Source organism: Chiloscyllium punctatum, chromosome 16, assembly GCF_047496795.1.
Source record: "Chiloscyllium punctatum isolate Juve2018m chromosome 16, sChiPun1.3, whole genome shotgun sequence".
Taxonomy (NCBI): Eukaryota; Metazoa; Chordata; class Chondrichthyes; order Orectolobiformes; family Hemiscylliidae; genus Chiloscyllium; species Chiloscyllium punctatum.
The window spans coordinates 6,259,692-6,276,938 of record NC_092754.1 but is presented as its reverse complement, the minus strand read 5'-3'; the positions used below and the strand labels follow the sequence as shown (position 1 = coordinate 6,276,938).

General features: G+C 43.9%; 1 protein-coding gene across 8 annotated transcripts in view; it reads left to right on the top strand.

Moving 5' to 3' along the window:
• Positions 1–17,247, top strand: part of pik3cd (phosphatidylinositol-4,5-bisphosphate 3-kinase, catalytic subunit delta) — a 228,672-nt gene that overhangs the window by 196,623 nt on the left and 14,802 nt on the right. For all 8 annotated transcript variants that reach the window (XR_011962673.1, XM_072586126.1, XM_072586124.1 and 5 more), the window contains 8 exons: positions 2,429–2,550; positions 2,978–3,121; positions 3,234–3,333; positions 3,535–3,713; positions 5,381–5,490; positions 6,204–6,282; positions 9,406–9,573; positions 16,653–16,776. Coding sequence is in view for 7 of the 8 variants with exons in the window: in XM_072586126.1 (XP_072442227.1) it covers positions 2,429–2,550; positions 2,978–3,121; positions 3,234–3,333; positions 3,535–3,713; positions 5,381–5,490; positions 6,204–6,282; positions 9,406–9,573; positions 16,653–16,776 (1,026 nt within the window). In the remaining variant the exon portion in view is untranslated. The remainder of the gene's footprint in view (positions 1–2,428; positions 2,551–2,977; positions 3,122–3,233; positions 3,334–3,534; positions 3,714–5,380; positions 5,491–6,203; positions 6,283–9,405; positions 9,574–16,652; positions 16,777–17,247) is intronic.

Sequence of the window (17,247 nt, the reverse complement as noted above, 5' to 3'; positions counted from 1 at the left end):
TGTTTAGTATGATTTCCTTTACAGGTCATTGCATTGAGTATAGGAGTTGGGAGGTCATGCTGTGGCTGCACAGGACAAGTCATTTGTGGAATATTGTGTGCAATTGTGGTCTCCCAGCTATAGAAAGGATGTTGTGAAAGGGTTCAGAAAAGATTTACAAGGAATGTTGCCAGGGTTGGAGGGTTTGAGCTATAGGGAGAGGGTGAATGGGCTGGGACTGTTTTCCCTGGAGCATCGGACGCTGAGGGGTGACCTTACAGAGGTTTATAAAATCATGGGGGGCATGGAGAGGGTAAATACTCAAGGTCTTTTCCCTGAGTTGGGGGAGTCCAGAACTAGAGGGCTTAGGTTTAGGGTGCGAGGGAAAAGATATAAAAGAGACCTAAGGGGCAACGTTTTCAGGGTGGTACATGTATGGAATGAGCTGTCAGAGGAAGTGGTGGAGGCTGGTACAATTGCAACATTTAAAAGGCATCTGAATGGGTATATAAATAGGAAGGGTTTAGAGGGATGGGGCAGATGGAACTAGATTAGGTTGTGATTGCTGGTCGGCATGAACAGCCTGTTTCCGTGCTGTACATCTCTATACCTCTATGATTCTTTTACAACTGTTAAAATTCAGTATAACATCTATTCATAAAATTAAGATCCAGAAGTTAAATAAGATCCAGTCAATTTTACATATTTGCAATTTACATTTTGTTATGGTTCTGCCCGAATTTACTTTGAGTGAAATTGATCGGAGAGCTGCACTATTTTAATGCATCTTAATTTAACGCTGAATCTTGGTTTCTAAGATTTCTGTGCAGCTGAGGAACTCTGGGAGGTGTGCAAACCCCATTAGTGATATCAATAATGAAAAGAATTGTCTGCCTGTAAGCTCCTTGACAGACCCAGCTATCGATCCGACTCTGATTCAGACAGCCTGAACCAGTCAGCAGCCGGTAATAACCCAGTCAATGACAGGCAATTGTTCAAATAAATTTTAGAATTTTCTAGTCAACCTGTTCAGAAATGGTTTGACACACCTCTGGGGCAGGTGGGACTTGAACCGCTGAAAGCAATAGGTGCCCATCATGAGGAGACCACTGTGTGTACCTCACTGTTTGGTCAGGAAGAAATGTTCTGCTCAAGTCTGGAGCTTCCTGTGACCCTTTTGAAGGTTACAGAGTGAAATAAAAGGCAAATTAATATTCCTTCATGTCACCTTCTGATTGTTAAAACTCACTTCTCAAAGGGCCTGACCATTTTTGTAGAAGTACAGGGTAAACTTTCCCAGTTAAACCTCAGGTGGTGGGAAAGGTGCGTGTAGGGAACAGGTTGAAGTTGTGCCTGAGGTTCAGTTACAGTACATTACAGTTATTACCTCTCCTCAGTAACTAGGATTAAAGGTATGTCGATCAGTACGAATCCCACTGTGAAAGATGGGAGAATTTGAATTGAATGTAAGTCTGGGGTAAAAAGGCAACCTGATCATGACAATGTAGCCAGCATCGATTGTCATAAAAATCCCTCTGCTTCACTACTGATTTTTAAGGAAACTTTCAGATCTTAATATCTAAGATCTTACCATCCTTTCCAGTTTGGTCTATATGTGAGTCCAGACAATATGGTTGATTCTTAACTGCCCTCTGGGCAATTAGGGATGGGCAATAAATACTGGCCTACCCAATGATACTCACATCTCATGAATGCATTTAAAAATATTCTTACTCTCGGTATCTATGCCTTTGTGTATATCTATCTACTCCTCTCTTCCCACATTACACTCTCTTTCTGTGTCATCTTCTGTCTCTGTTTATAAAAGTGAAAAAGCTCTGGCTGCTGAACTGTTAGACATTAGCTCAGCTGATTTGAGGCACACTCGACCCTCGAATCTCTGGTGACTGTTGATGGAGGTCAGCCAATGGAACTGTGTCCAACGCACCATCAGTGGCAATTAGCTACACCTGGATTTTAGATTGGAATGGGATGAGCTTTCACTTGGTTGGATATTTGCCCAGTGCTGCATTTCCCACTCTCTGTCTCTGTCTCTCTCTCTGTCTCTTTTTCTCTCTCTCTCTCTCTCTCTCTCTCAGCAAGGCTCAAGTCAGAAACAATTAACCCTTTGTCAGCTGCCTGTTGTTTTGATGAAGGACTCTAATACAATGAGGGCTGAAATTTGTTCACACTCAATTGTCTATCAGGAACTGTTGTTGTACCAAATATATGTTCTCATTTTCCCATAATTGATAGCTGTTAGAAATGCAGAAGGTGGTTGTTACTGTTCAGTGTGCATTACAGTCCTCACTCTGCTGGCTGGTGTGAAGGATTGTTTTTGGACTTGCTGCCATTTGTTGGAGCAATTGACAGCGCTTTGATACAGTGCAATGCTGCCCGTGTGTGCAATGGAATGGGATTACAGCTGCATCTGGTTTTCTGTTTGTAGATGATCTATCTCCTGCAGTCATGGAAAGAACTGCCTGCACTGAATGCGCTGGAACTTCTGGACTATAGCTTCCCCAGTCGCTATGTCCGCTTACTGGCAATAAACTGCTTAAAAAAGTTGAGGTACGTAGCACTTGGGTAAGACAGTGATGAGAAAGTGAGGACTGCAGATGCTGGAGATCAGAGCTGAAAATGTGTTGCTGGAAAAGCGCAGCAGGTCAGACAGCATCCAAGGAGCAGGAGAATCGACGTTTCGGGCATCAGCCTCATGATTCCTGAAGAAGGGCTGATGCCCGAAACGTCGATTCTCCTGTTCCTTGGATGCTGCCTGATCTGCTGCGCTTTTCCAGAAACACATTTTCAGCTAAGACAGTAATGGCAACTAAACCCTTTGTGCTTACAGAGTTCGCTTTCTGTAAACTCCAAGGTAATTTTCGAATAATTTTTCTGTTTGAGAATCAGATTTTCACGTCACTGTTGGGTAAATGTTCCTGTGATGGTCTCCGATGGTTTGAGACTTGGTTTGATGTATTTGCTGTTGTTCCCACAGCGAGGAAGAGCTGTTGCAGTATCTACTGCAGCTGGTGCAAGTGCTGAAATATGAGCCCTACTTGGATTCTGAACTAACCAAGTTCCTGCTGGACAGAGCTTTGAGCAACAAAAAGATAGGACACTTCCTATTCTGGCATCTCAGGTAAAGAGCCCAGCATTATCTCCTAAAGCCATACCAATGACAGTGATGAGGAATCCTCCGTTAAACCGTATCAATCATTCTGATGGTGAATCCTCTTTTCGCTGTGCTTCAGGTCAGAAATGCATTTCCCAGCAGTCTCACTGCGGTTTGGATTAATTCTGGAGGCATATTGTCGAGGGACAAGCTACCACATGAAGTCTTTGCTGAAGCAGGTGAGTGGCAGCCAGTGCCGTTCATCGTAGGAGAACCAGCTGCGGTGTGAACGGCTCTTGCTGTTCTTATCAGGTCTTGGGGAGGGGGGTGGTGGAGGGGAGCGTTTACCATTTGTCTGCGATTCTGACTTGCTGAGCCACTGTAATGATACGGTATTCCAGCTCCTCCCTAAACCAACCTGTTGCTCTTTGCTCCTGCAGTGTGAAGCACTGAAGAAAATGAAGGCCCTCAATGATTTTGTCAAGTCCAGTTCCCAGAAGACAACTAAACCCAAAACTAAAGAAGCCATGCATCTGTTTATGAGACAGGACACTTACAAGGAAGCTCTTTCCAACCTCTACTCCCCCCTTAACCCCAGTATCCTCCTCACAGAGCTCTGGTACGTGGGCATCATTGGGTAGTTAGACAGGAGACAGTTGTCTCTCCTGGATTTGCGTTGAATTTAAACAGCGTGGGCAATCGTGGAAGTACCAGAGTTTATAATGGACAGTGTAGCATTCTCGGGAAGGCATATTTCAATTTGTCAATGGGATGGGGCATCGTTGAAACTTTATGTACAGGTTGTTCTGCAAAAACGCGTGCTTTTTCAATGTGAATTCACTACAATGCGGTTGACAAATTTAGGACACCGTTTCTATAGCACAAACTTTTAAAGTGCACATCAGTTATAACACAGTTCAGGCCCCATTATTTTAAACGATGCTGCTGTATGCAATTTTCTTATAACATGGGATTGCACGAGAACACAACTACCACGTTATAGCAGAACCGACTGTGCCAGCTATTTATGAAATCTTGATACTAAAGGCACCTCTGGTGGGGCCACACGGTGGCTCAGTGGTTAGCACTGCTGCCTCACAGCACCAGGGACCCGAGTTCGATTCCACCCTTGAACAACTGTCTGTGTGGAGTTTGCACATTCTCCCCGTGTCTGCATGGGTTTCCTCCCACAGTCCAAAGATGTGCAGGTTTGGGTGGATTGGCTGTGATAAAATGAAGGCCCTCAATGATTATTTGTCAAGTCCAGTTCCCAGAAGACAACTAAACCCAAAACTAAAGAGCCATGCATCTGTTTATGTGACAGGATACTTACAGGGGTCAGAGATGTTAAGGCTAGGTGGGTTAGCCATGGGGAATGCAGGGATAGATTAGGGGGGGTGTAGATCTGGATGGGATGCTCTTCAGCGGGGCGATGTGGACTCGATGAGTGGAGTGGCATACGTCCACACTGTAGGGATTCTATATTGAGCCTTTGAGACTGGGAATAATTGGTGGTTGATTATTGATCCATATTGAATACATTGATCACAAGATGGGGTGGGAACACTCAATATCACGTTCGAGATGTCAAAATTCACCAAGTATTTACTGGACAAGGCTCATCCAAAGTGCTAGTAAATGGTGCCGAGGGGAGAATATGGGGCACCACACCACATGGGCGATCAGCTCACCTAGACCTGATCTCGAGGTCAGCACGGGGAATGGCAATGTTGTACTGTGCTGGATTCCTGTAATACTATGAACCTTGACCTCTTAGCTAAAACAAAACTTCCTTTTTCTGAGATTTGTTTCACTGGATGAGGGCATCCCTGTCTCAGCCAGCATTTATTGTCTGTCCTTAATTGGCATGGGTCACGTGACTGGGTAAGGCCAGCAGTTTCCTTCCTTTTAAAGCACCAGTAAAAGTCAGGCAGGTTTCTCCCTTGATGGTTAGACTCTGGATTTTTAAACAAGTTCAAATTCCACCATCTGCCAAGGCAGGATTCGAACACAGTACCCAGAATGTTACTTGGGTTTTCTGGATTAATAGCCCAGTGATAGTACCACAAGGCCATTGCCTTGCCAGGAAGGCTTTTAGTCCTGGAAGCAGAGTTAAAAGAATTCTGGACAGTGATGGTGTTAGTAACCAACTCAAAGTTCATTTGGGAAGAGATCTGAAGACCTGACAGTAAATATTGTGATTTATTTTTGAAGCAGTCTTGCAAAGTTTACTGGGCATGTTTCTCATGTCACTGACGCAAATCTTTCTCCTCTTGGCTGTTTCAGGGTGGAGAAGTGCAAATTCATGGATTCCAAAATGAAACCCCTGTGGATTGTTCACAAAAATCAGAGATATGATGGGAATCCCATGGGTATCTTATTCAAGAATGGAGATGGTATGGAATTCTTTGCGGCCTGTAATTTTACTTCAGTTAATCTTCGAGCTTCTTTGTTGTGGCATTCATTATGTTGGTTATAATCATAACCCTATTCTTTTATTAATGGCGGACTTATTCCACAATCCTGGCATTTTGCTCTAGGCTAAAGGATAAAGTTGCAACTGCCTGTAACCAGCTATCTCTGTCAGGAGCATTGGAGAAGGTGTGTGTGTGTGTGTCAACCTAGGAAATCAAGTCATTAGGTCAAATCACCAGTCTTACTCTCTCATTAGAGAGAGTGACAGCTGGTGGTGGTTTAACCTGGGGCCCACCATGCCTCTGGTGAGGGGACAGGTTGAGAAGGAGAGTCCTTCATGGTAACCCCAGCCAGTGTGGGGGATTGAACCCACACTAGTCAGCATCATGCTGCTTTGCAAACCAACTGCCCAGCCAACTGAGCTAAACTGGTCTATAACCTAGTGTTATGTGACTTCTGACTCCATCCACCCCAGTCCAACACCAGCACCTCCCGATCATCTCATTTACCTGTTTTACTGGGTTTTCCATTTGCAGAGAATGCCAATTTCAAGGGGAAGGACTGGTCGGCAGAGAAACAGGGCGATTTGTTCCTTTTCATCCATCAGCCACTGCCAAAGTGTGTTGGAACTTCCTGGTGTTCCTTGTTTTTGTGAAAGAAAATAATTTATCCAAATTCTATTTTTGAACTGTAGATCTACGGCAGGACATGCTGACGATTCAGATGATTCAGCTCATGGATGTTTTGTGGAAAAAGCAGGGCCTGGATTATAGGTAAGCAACATTTCTTCCCAATGTTGATAATCTCTACAAATTGCACGTGATTCAGTCTGTTCTGATACAACGCGATAGTACCATTCCCATGCGATCCCACGTTATAAGAAAATAGTCTAATAGCAGCACCATTTAAACTAATGGGGTCAGAATCATGTTCTAGCCAATACAGGTAAACAAGGTTTGCGTATAACAAGTAACAGTCAAAAGTCTTCACTCACATTATCGCCAATTTGCGTTGAAGAAACATGCATTATAGCAGAACTGACTGTATAGATGATTCCTAAATTGATCACATTTGGAAGTAGGATTCTAGAATCAAACTAGCATCATTTAGTTAAGGAGGGTAATAGCGTTGTCATTATTTCACTGAACCTAGTAATCCAGACATTTAGTTCAACTCCTACCAAAATAGTTAAGGAAATTCAAACAGAAACTGCTGGAAAAACTCAACAAGTCTGGCAGCACCTGTGAGAAGAAAGCAGGGTTAAAAGTTCAGGTCCAGTGACTCTTCATCAGTTCTGAGGAAGGGTCACTGAAGCGAAAGCATTAACTCTGCCTTCTTCCCACAGATCTGCCAGACCTGCTGAGTTTCTCCAGCAGTTTCTGTCTTTGTTTCAGATCTCCAGCGTCCGCAGTTTCATTGTTTTATTTTAAGGAAATTTAAATCCAGCTCATACATTGAGTAATGGTGACTGTGAAACTACTGGATTGTCATTAAAAATCCCACCAGGTTCACTCATGTCCTTAGGGGAAGCAAATGCACTGTCTTCACCTGGCCGACACATGACTCAAGACCCACAACAATGAGTTAACTCTAAGCTGCCTTCTGAGATGGCCTGGGAAGCCATTCAGTTTAAGAGCATTTCGGGATGACCAATGAGTGTTGGTGTTGCTAATAATGTCTACATCCAATAAGTAAATCAATTTTAAAAATACAATTGACACATTTCCATAGAAAGACATTGTTAGAAACTAATAACTCCTTAAAAATTCAAGTGATCTAACTCTGACACTTGTGGTGATATATGAAACACACTGATATATGATCAAAAAAGACTGTTATTCTAAGTGGACTTGTTTATATTATAGAAATTTGCACTTTACAGTGTTTGTCACAGTAGACCTTTATAGTTTTTTCACTCCCTTGATTGAGACAGCATAATCAGTTTCATTCCCTCTCACATCCACACATAATGTGTCTTTACACACCTTGCTACAGGTAACTACCATTATCTCAATATCTTTAAACAATGAAAATGGTACAAAACCGCATTTGAGAGCATTAAGTGTAGAGCAGCTTCTGTTGGAAATGAATTATATGTCTACAGATATATCCATAATTCAAACCGATAGCTAAGCAAGCCATTGACAATGTTTCGCATTTATGTAGCACCTTTTAAGATAGAGAAAAGCTGCTCTACAGAGGCACAAGGAATCCGACTGGCAATAACTTGGTAACAAGAAATCAGAAATGTCAGAATGTAACATCGTGTGGTTTAAGAGTCAATCTGTATAATTAATTTGCAGTATCTACTTTACAACTTCCTCAGGGTCTTTTTCCCAGAGTAGGGGAGTCCAAAACTAGAGGGTATAGGTTTAAGGTGAGAGGGGCAAGATTTAAAAGGGACCTAAGGGGCAACACAGAAGGTGACGCGTGGATGGAATGAGCTGCCAGAGGAAGTGGGAGAGGCTGGTACAATTGCAACATTTATAGGCTTCTGGATGGGTATATGAATAGGAAGGGTTTACAGGAACATAGGCCAAATGCCAGCAAATGGGACTAGATTAATTTAGGATATCTGGTCAGCATGGATGAGTTGGACTGAAGGGATCTTTCTCTATGCTGTACATCTCTCTGACTCTATGAATCGAATTGCATCACAATAATAATTTATACAAAATACCACTTTTAAATTAGTGGATTTTTAATAAATCTTGGTTTTTATAAATTGAAACTGCTAATGCATGCTAAAACATTCGTACGTGTCCATTGATGGAACATGCATCTTGCATGCATTAAATATCTTGATCTGGTGAAAATTTGGAGACTGTGGTGAGAGAGTACATAAAATAATTATACAAATCTTCAATTTACAAGAGAACTCATTGCAGGATCACTGGCTAATGAGGCAGAACTTTCTCCAACATGAAGTAATGTGTGGGAGTAGAAAAGCATCTGAGAATATACATCATTGTGAAACAGTCCTTGTTCAAAGAGCCTCAAAGGTGTTATTTGCAGTACGTTTAAAACACTTCAAAACACCCTGTTACTGGAAAATCTGAAGCATAACATTACTTACCATAAAATTCTCAAACTAACCTTTAAATTCTGAAGCTGAGAGATGTCAACATGCAAAACTGACTGGTTCACGGGCAGCAATTGTTAGAACAATATAGTACAAAATTGTTAGAAACTGTTGTATTTGACCTTAAGATAAGACCAGCTTCTCTCCACATACTTACACCTTTACTACAAGGCCAGCTTCACCACACCCCTCCCTCTCCAGTTTCATGAACAGACAAACACCATCCTTGCCTTACCCCTGTTGAAACACTCATTCATTCTCTGTTACCTCTAGACTTGAGTATTCCAACACTCTGCAGTCTAGACCCCAGACTTCCAAAACACCACCAATCCTATCTGTGCCCTCTGTATTATAACTCGCACCCAATCCCATTTACTGGTCAGCCCTGTGCTGTCTGATTGACATTGGCTCTTGCTTTGGATGTTGCTCAACTTGAAAATTCTTATCCTTGCTGACACTGTAACCATGTCCAGGTCTCCAACGCTCACATTCCTCTAATTCTGACCTCCTACATGTCCCAGAAGTTGATTTACCTACCATTCAATTTTAGGATTTTAGCTGCTGAGGCCCCTCCCTCCCTGAATCTCTCTGTGCTTTTTGAAGACACTTAGAATTTTGGCCGTTTGGCCTGTAATTGCCTTATGGACCTTAATATCAAATTGTATTTCATATTGTTATGCACTAAAAGCATTATATCAAGACAGATTGTTGCAATAGGAATGTATCTTTTGATGTCATCGAAGCTTTGCAACTGGAATCTTATCTCATTATTGCAGTGGATGTTCAGACAGTTTGTGCAATGTTTTCCTTTAAGGATGATTCCTTATGCCTGTCTTTCCACTGGAGACAAGACTGGAGTGATCGAGGTGGTTTCACACGCAGAAACAATCGCAAATATCCAGCTCACCAAAAGCAACATGGCAGCTACTGCGGCTTTCAACAAGGATGCTCTGCTCAACTGGTTAAAGTCAAAGAACCCTGGGTAAGAGGCGGAGGGAAATCCCCAGTTTAATTTAGGACCTGTAGGAATCTTCAGGCTAAACGGGAGAAGGCATATATACAACCCAGAGTCAGTCACTGTCTGAAAGAGACAAAACATTGATTGCAATCAACAAGAGCTTCCTCCAATCGAGCTGCTGCCTGAGACATGAACCAGCTTTTGACATTGCATGACCTGCTTTGTACATCCACTAGTTTTTTAAAATCGTTTTATCCCCCTTTGGTAAACTCGTGGTTGTCTGAAACTTTGCTATCTATAATATTAACTCTCAGCAAGTCCATTCACCCATCAGCCCTGTGCTTTATTGGCTCCCAATTGGCAACACAGGATGTTAGAATTCCCAGCCTTCTTCCAGACTTTCCATTTCCTCACCCCTATCTATCTCTGCAACTTCCTCCAGCCTCAACACTCCTCCCTCTCTCTGTAACCGCCTCCAGCTCCAATTCACCTCCCCAGCTCTGTAACCTCCACCACCCTCTACATCCCTCCCTATCCCTGTAACCTCCTCCAGCCCATTATGCTCCCTACATCTGTAATATCCTCCAATTTCTATGCCCCTCCCTATCTCTGTAACCTCCTCTGCCCTCTATATGCCTCCCTATCTCTGTAACCCCCTCTGCCCTCTATACGCCTCCCTATTTCTGTAACCCCCTCTGCCCTCTATACGCCTCCTTATCTCTGTAACCTCCTCTGCCCTCTATACGCCTCCCTATTTCTGTAACCCCGTCTGCCCTCTATACTCCTCCTTATCTTGTAACACCCTCTGCCCTCTATACTCCTCCCTATCTCTGTAACTCCCTCTGCCCTCTACACCCATCCCTATCTCTGTCACCTCCTATAGCCCCTGTGCCTTTCCCTGCCTCTGTAATCTCCTCCAGCCTGTGCAACCCTCTGGGATATGTACACTCTAACACTGGTCTCTAGTCCATCTCAGATTTTAATTACTCCACCTTTAGTGACCGTGACCTCACATTCCCTCTACTCCTGCCTCTCTGCCTTATTTTGCTCCTTTAAGAAGCTCCTTAAGGCCTCCCTTTTTAACAGAGCTTTTAGACATCTGACCCAGTTTCAGTTTTAGTTTTATAATTTCTCTGTGAAAGGCCTTGGGATATTTAATGATTTTACCAGCGCTACATAAATATAAGTCTGTGTTAGATCACACAGGTCTTATTGAGGAGGCTAGAATAGGGTCAATACTAAGTGTCAATTCAAGATGCTTTAGTTCATGAACTACCGCTCAAAGACAGAGGGTATAACTTTAATGAAATGCCCATCATGTGGATAAAGAGCGAGCACAGCTGTCAAGCTGATTTTAATTTGCCTTTCAGAGAATTCTTTTGGTGGAACTGAGCACCCAGTTCTAACAATGCTGGGATTGTTTATCTGACTGTTTGGAATATTTAGAATTCTTGAAAGTTTACGCGTGATGGTTTGCGGGAGGGCTTTATCAGTTTGCTTTTGAAGGCACTGTGAGCGTAATCTCTCTCATGTACTAGGGGAGGCATTTCTGTGGCTGTAATCCCATGACATTTGGCTGACATTTCTCTCTGTTTGAATGAGTTTCTCGGGTGTGATGCAAGGAGTGATTTGCTTTGACGTAACTCCATGGGTTCAGTATCAGATGGCACAGCTCTCACTGTGTGTAGTGTGGGCTGAGACAGTGCTGCTGTTTTCCACTGACACAGTCGGTAATAAATTTCCAAATGTTGCACTTTGATATTTTCTACTCTGTGGTTTAACTGCCTGTAGTGAGGAAATGAGAGTTATCAAGATCCAAAGTTTGCATTTTTCCCCCAATAACATTAGAGAGCAAGGGTTTGACATCAACCTGTCTGCCCCCACACCATTCTTGTCCCCATTTCACTCTCCACCCACACTTGCTTTTTGTTTGAACAGACTAAATAGCTTTTTTGCATTCTGTGAAATCACACTGTAGTATTTTTCTATAATGAGATTTGGCAAACGGTGGGTCCCTGAGTGAGTCTGACTATGAGGAGACATGAGGAGTCTGGGCCCAATATTGCCTCAAGTTTCAATGAATCAATACAGTGTGGAAGCAGGCCATTCTGCCCATCAAGTTAACACCGACTGTCTGAAGAGCTTCCCACCCAGATGCAGCCCATCCCTGTAAACCTACCCTTCCTATGGCTAATCCACTTAATCCACACATCCATGGGGTAACCTAGCATGGCCAATCTACCTACCCTACACATTGTTGGACTGTGGAAATAACTGACCTATCATGGGGAAGAATGTACAAGCTCAATACAGTCACCTGAGCACAGAATTGAACCCAGGTCCCTGGTGCTGTGAGGCAGCAGTGCTAACCGTTGAGCTGCCCTACAGGAGATAATCTCATTGAAACCTACAAAATTGTTATGGAGATCAATGGGATGGTCCCCCCTGCCTTGAAGGTGAGAAGTTGGTCTAGAATCACAAGACCCACTTAGAATTAGGGGCAGTCTATTTAGGATAGAAATGGAGAGGACGTTCCCTCGCTCAGAAGCTGGCCAATCTTTGAAATTTCTGACTTCTGAGAGCTGTGGAGGCTCAGTCACTGAGGATGTTCAAGACGGAGATCAATAGATTTTTAGATGCCAGTGACATCCAGGATATGGCAATAGTGCAGGAAAATTGAGTTAAATGCCAGTCAATGATCTACAATGGTGCAGCAAACTTGATGGGTTCAATGGCCTACTCCTGTGTCCTACATCCTGTGGTAGGATAGAACATAGATCAAACATAGAACAATACAGCACAGAACAGGCCCTTCGGCCCACGATGTTGTGCCGAACATTTGTCCGAGCTTAAGCACCCATCCATGTACCTATCCAATTGCCGCTTAAAGGTCACCAATGATTCTGACTCTGCTACTCCCACAGGCAGCGCATTCCATGCCCCCACCACTCTCTGGGTAAAGAACCTACCCCTGATATCCCCCCATACCTTCCACCCTTCACCTTAAATTTATGTCCCCTTGTAACACTCTACTGTATCCGGGGAAAAAGTCTCTGACTGTCTACTCTATCTATTCCTCTGATCATCTTATAAGCCTCTATCAAGTCACCCCTCATCCTTCGCCGTTCCAATGAGAAAAGGCCTAGCACTCTCAACCTATCCTCGTACGACCTATTCTCCATTCCAGGCAACATCCTGGTAAATCTCCTCTGCACCCTCTCCAAAGCTTCCACATCTTTCCTAAAGTGAGGCGACCAGAACTGCACACAGTACACCAAATGTGGCCTTACCAAGGTCCTGTACAGCTGCAACATCACCTCACGACTCTTGAATTCAATCCCTCTGCTAATGAACGCTAATACATCATAGGCCTTCTTACAAGCTCTATCCACCTGAGTGGAAACTTTCAAAGATCTATGAACATAGACCCCAAGATCCCTCTGCTCCTCCACCTTACTAAGAACCCTACCGTTAACCCTGTATTCCGCATTCTTATTTGTCCTTCCAAAATGGACAACCTCACACTTGACAGGGTTGAACTCCATCTGCCACTCCTCAGCCCAGCTCTGCATCATATCTAAGACCCTTTGCAGCCGACAACAGCCCTCCTCACTATCCACAAATCCACCAATCTTCGTATCATCTGCAAATTTACTGACCCATCCTTCGACTCCCTCTTCCGAGTCATTAATAAAAGTTACAAACAGCAGAGGACCCAGAACTGATCCCTGCGGAACTCCACTTGTAACTGGGCTCCAGGCTGAATATTTACCATCTACCACCACTCTCTGACTTCGACCGGTTAGCCAGTTCTCTATCCAACTGGCCAAATTTCCCACTCTCTCATGTCTCCTGACTTTCTGCATAAGCCTACCATGGGGAACCTTATCAAATGCCTTACTAAAATCCATGTACACTACATCCACTGCTCTACCCTCATCCACATGCTTGGTCACCTCCTCAAAGAATTCAGTAAGACTTGTAAGGCAAGACCTACCCCTCACAAATCCGTGCTGGCTGTCCCTAATCAAGCAGTGTCTTTCCAGATACTCATAAATCCTATCCCTCAGTACCCTTTCCATTACTTTGCCTACCTCCGAAGTAAGACTAACTGGCCTGTTATTCCCGGGGTTATCCCTATTCCCTTTTTTGAACAGGGGCACAACATTCGCCACTCTCCAGTCCCCTGGTACCACCCCTGTTGACAGTGAGGACGAAAAGATCATTGCCAACGGCTCTGCAATTTCCTCTCTTGCTTCCCACATAATCCTAGGATATATCCCATCAGGCCCGGGGGACTTGTCTATCCTCAAGTTTTTCAAAATGCCCAACACATCTTCCTTCCTAACAAGTATCTCCTCTGGCTTACCAGTCCATTTCATACTCTCCTCGTCAACAATACGGTCCCCCTCATTTGTAAATACTGAAGAAAAGTACTCATTCAAGACCTCTCCTATCTCTTCCAAATCAATACACAGTCTCCCACTACTGTCCTTGATTGGACCTACCCTCGTTCTCGTCATTCTCATGTTTCTCACATAAAAGGCCTCGGGGTTATCCTTGATCCTACCCGCCAAAGATTTTTCATGCCCTCTCTTAGCTCTCCTAATCCATTTCTTCAGCTCCCTCCTGGCTATCCTGTATCTCTCCAACGCTCTGTCTGAACCTTGTTTCCTCAACCTTATGTAAGCCTCCTTCTTCCTCTTTACTAGACATTCAACCTCCCTCGTCAACCAAGGTTCCCTCACACGACCATCTCTTTCCTGCCTGACAGGTACATACATATCAAGGACACGTCATATCTGTTCCTTGAAAAAGTTCCACATTTCAATGACATCCTTCCCTGACAGCCTATGCTCCCAACTTATGCTCCTCAGATCCTGTCTTGCAGCATCGTATTTAACCTTCCCCCAATTGTAAAACCTACCCTGTTGCACGCACCTATCTCTCTCCATAACCAAGGTGAAAGTCACAGAATTGTGGTCACCATCACCAAAATGCTCACCCACTAACAAGCCCATCACTTGTCCTGGTTCGTTACCGAGTACCAAATCAAATATGGCCTCCCCTCTGGTCGGACAATCTACATACCGCGTTAGAAAAGCTTCCTGGACACACTGCACAAACACCACCCCATCCAATCTACTTGATCTAAAGAGCTTCCAATCAATATTTGGGAAGTTGAAGTCGCCCATGACTACTACCCTGTGGCTCCTGCACCTTTCCAAAATCTGTTTCCCAATCTGTTTCTCCACATCTCTGCTGCTATTGGGGGGCCTATAGTAAACACCCAACAAGGTGACTGCTCCTTTCCTATTTCTGACTTCAGCCCAGACTACCTCCAGAGGCAGATCCCCCTCGAACTGCCTTTCTGCAGCCATTATACCATTTCTAATTAGCAACGCCACACCCACTCCTTTTTTACCACCCTCCCTAATCTTACTGAAACATCTGTAACCAGGAACCTCCAACAGCCATTCCTGTCCCTCTTCTATCCACGTTTCCGTGATGGCCACAACATCGTAGTCCCAGGTACCGATCCACGCCTTAAGTTCACCCACCTTATTTCTGATACTCCTTGCGTTGAAGTATACACACTTGAGCCCATCTCTGTGTCCGCAAGTATTCCCTGTCAGTGCTACCTTCTCCACAGACTCCCTACATTCTTGGACATCCTGAAAAACAGCTAGCCTACTTGCTGGACCACAAGTTCGGATCCCATCCCCCTGCCAAATTAGTTTAAACTCCCTCGAAGAGTGCTAGCAAACCACTCAAATAACAATCACTTATCTTCCCGACCAGCTCTGCGCTCCGACTTCACTTCCGCCGCTCTCTGCTGCAAAAAAGGATGTGACTGGGAAAGGAACAGTTTGAAGCCTAATATTCTACCTTAACCAAAAGGTGCTCTCATTCTTGCCATTGTCAAACTATTATTCATCAGGAGCGCTTTATTCCTAACCACCCAGTTGATTTTTAGAACCATTGGAATATTGCAGTCCACCATTTGGTTCATCAAGTCTGCAAATGCTCTATTTTAAGAGCAATCAGTTAGTACCATCTCCTCATTCATTCCCTGAACCCCCTCAATTTTTCTCCTTCAATTTATCGAACTTCCTTCTGAATCTGAAAACTCAGCAAGTCTGACAGCATCTGTGAAGAGTGAAACAGAGTTAATGGTTCTGGTCACTCTGCTTTCTCTCCACAGATCTGCTGAGTTTTTCCAGCAATTTCTGTTTTTGTTTCTGATTTCCAGCATCTTTAATTTTCTCTGTTTGAATCTGACTGTTGAATCCATCTCCCTTCCAAATCCTAACCACTCTTTGTATTAAAATATTTCTTCTCTCGTTGCCTCTGATTATGTTGCTTTAAAAGACTTGATTCTCCTCTCCCATTTTTAATCTTTCATCGAGGCTTGAAGCCGATGGTAGTTTATCTCGTTAATGTGTTCTTTTCCAAGTCTGGTCCTTGGGTCTAGCTAATGAGCCTCATCATTCTAATTGTGTGCATGTGTAAAAACTGCGATGCTAACGTGTTGAATGGGACGCAATAAGCTGTCCTACTGAGGCTGCATAAGGCTCAGTATTGGAATATTGTGAGCAGTTTTGGGCCCCATATTTAAGGAAGAATGGGCTGACTTTGGATGGGGTCCAGAGGAGATTTGCCAGAATGATCAAGACTAGATTAATTTAGGATTGTTGTGGTTGTGGGTTTGTTCGCCAAGCTGGGAAGTTGATTTGCAGACGTTCTGTCCTGGTCTAGGTGACATCCTCAGTGCTTCAGAACCTCCTGTGAGGTTTTATGTAAACATTAATTTTGGATAGCTGCAAAAGTTGGACCAAAGGGTCTGTTTCTGTGCTGTACATCTCTATGATTCTAAGACAGTTGTCCCTTCTGGGAGAATCAACCAGTGTCTTGCATTAAGCAGCTGAACTTTAGACACAGGTTTAGCTCTTCTTGTTGAATTGTGAACAACTTGACACAAACTGGACTCTTGCCCTAACGGAGCAGCTGATACATGGGAGGCTGTACTTTGTTTGAAATCCAGGAATTGCGGAATGACTTCCCAGTGACATCTAACATTGCTTCGTTCTTCACCTTTTCAGGGAGGCATTAGATCGAGCCATTGAGGAGTTCACTCTCTCGTGTGCTGGCTACTGTGTAGCTACCTATGTGCTCGGAATTGGAGACCGACACAGTGACAACATTATGATCAAGGAAAATGGACAGGTAGGACTGGGTATTGAGAAAAATGGCATTATTTGGATTAAAAAGAAAGTTAAGTGTGGAATTGTGAACTGGTGTCACTGGGTTGGCTTTAGGAACCTCACCATACACCCCACCTTCATCTACCTATCACCTTCCTAGCTACCTTCTCCCCCCAGCACCACACCCCTCCCATTTATCTCTCAGCCTCCTTGGGCCGATCCCACATTCCTGATGAGGGGCTTATGCCTGAAATGTTGACTCTCCTGCTCCTCGGATGCTGCCTGACCTATTGTGCTTTTCCAGCACCACACCTTTTGACTTTGGGAAGTGCAGTCACCTTCACTTTTGCCCCATCCCAGGAATTGTTGTAAAGTGACTACAGGTCATTCTGCTATAAGACCATAAGACCATAAGACATAGGAGTGGAAGTAAGGCCATTCGGCCCATCGAGTCCACTCCGCCATTCAATCATGGCTGATGCGCATTTCAGCT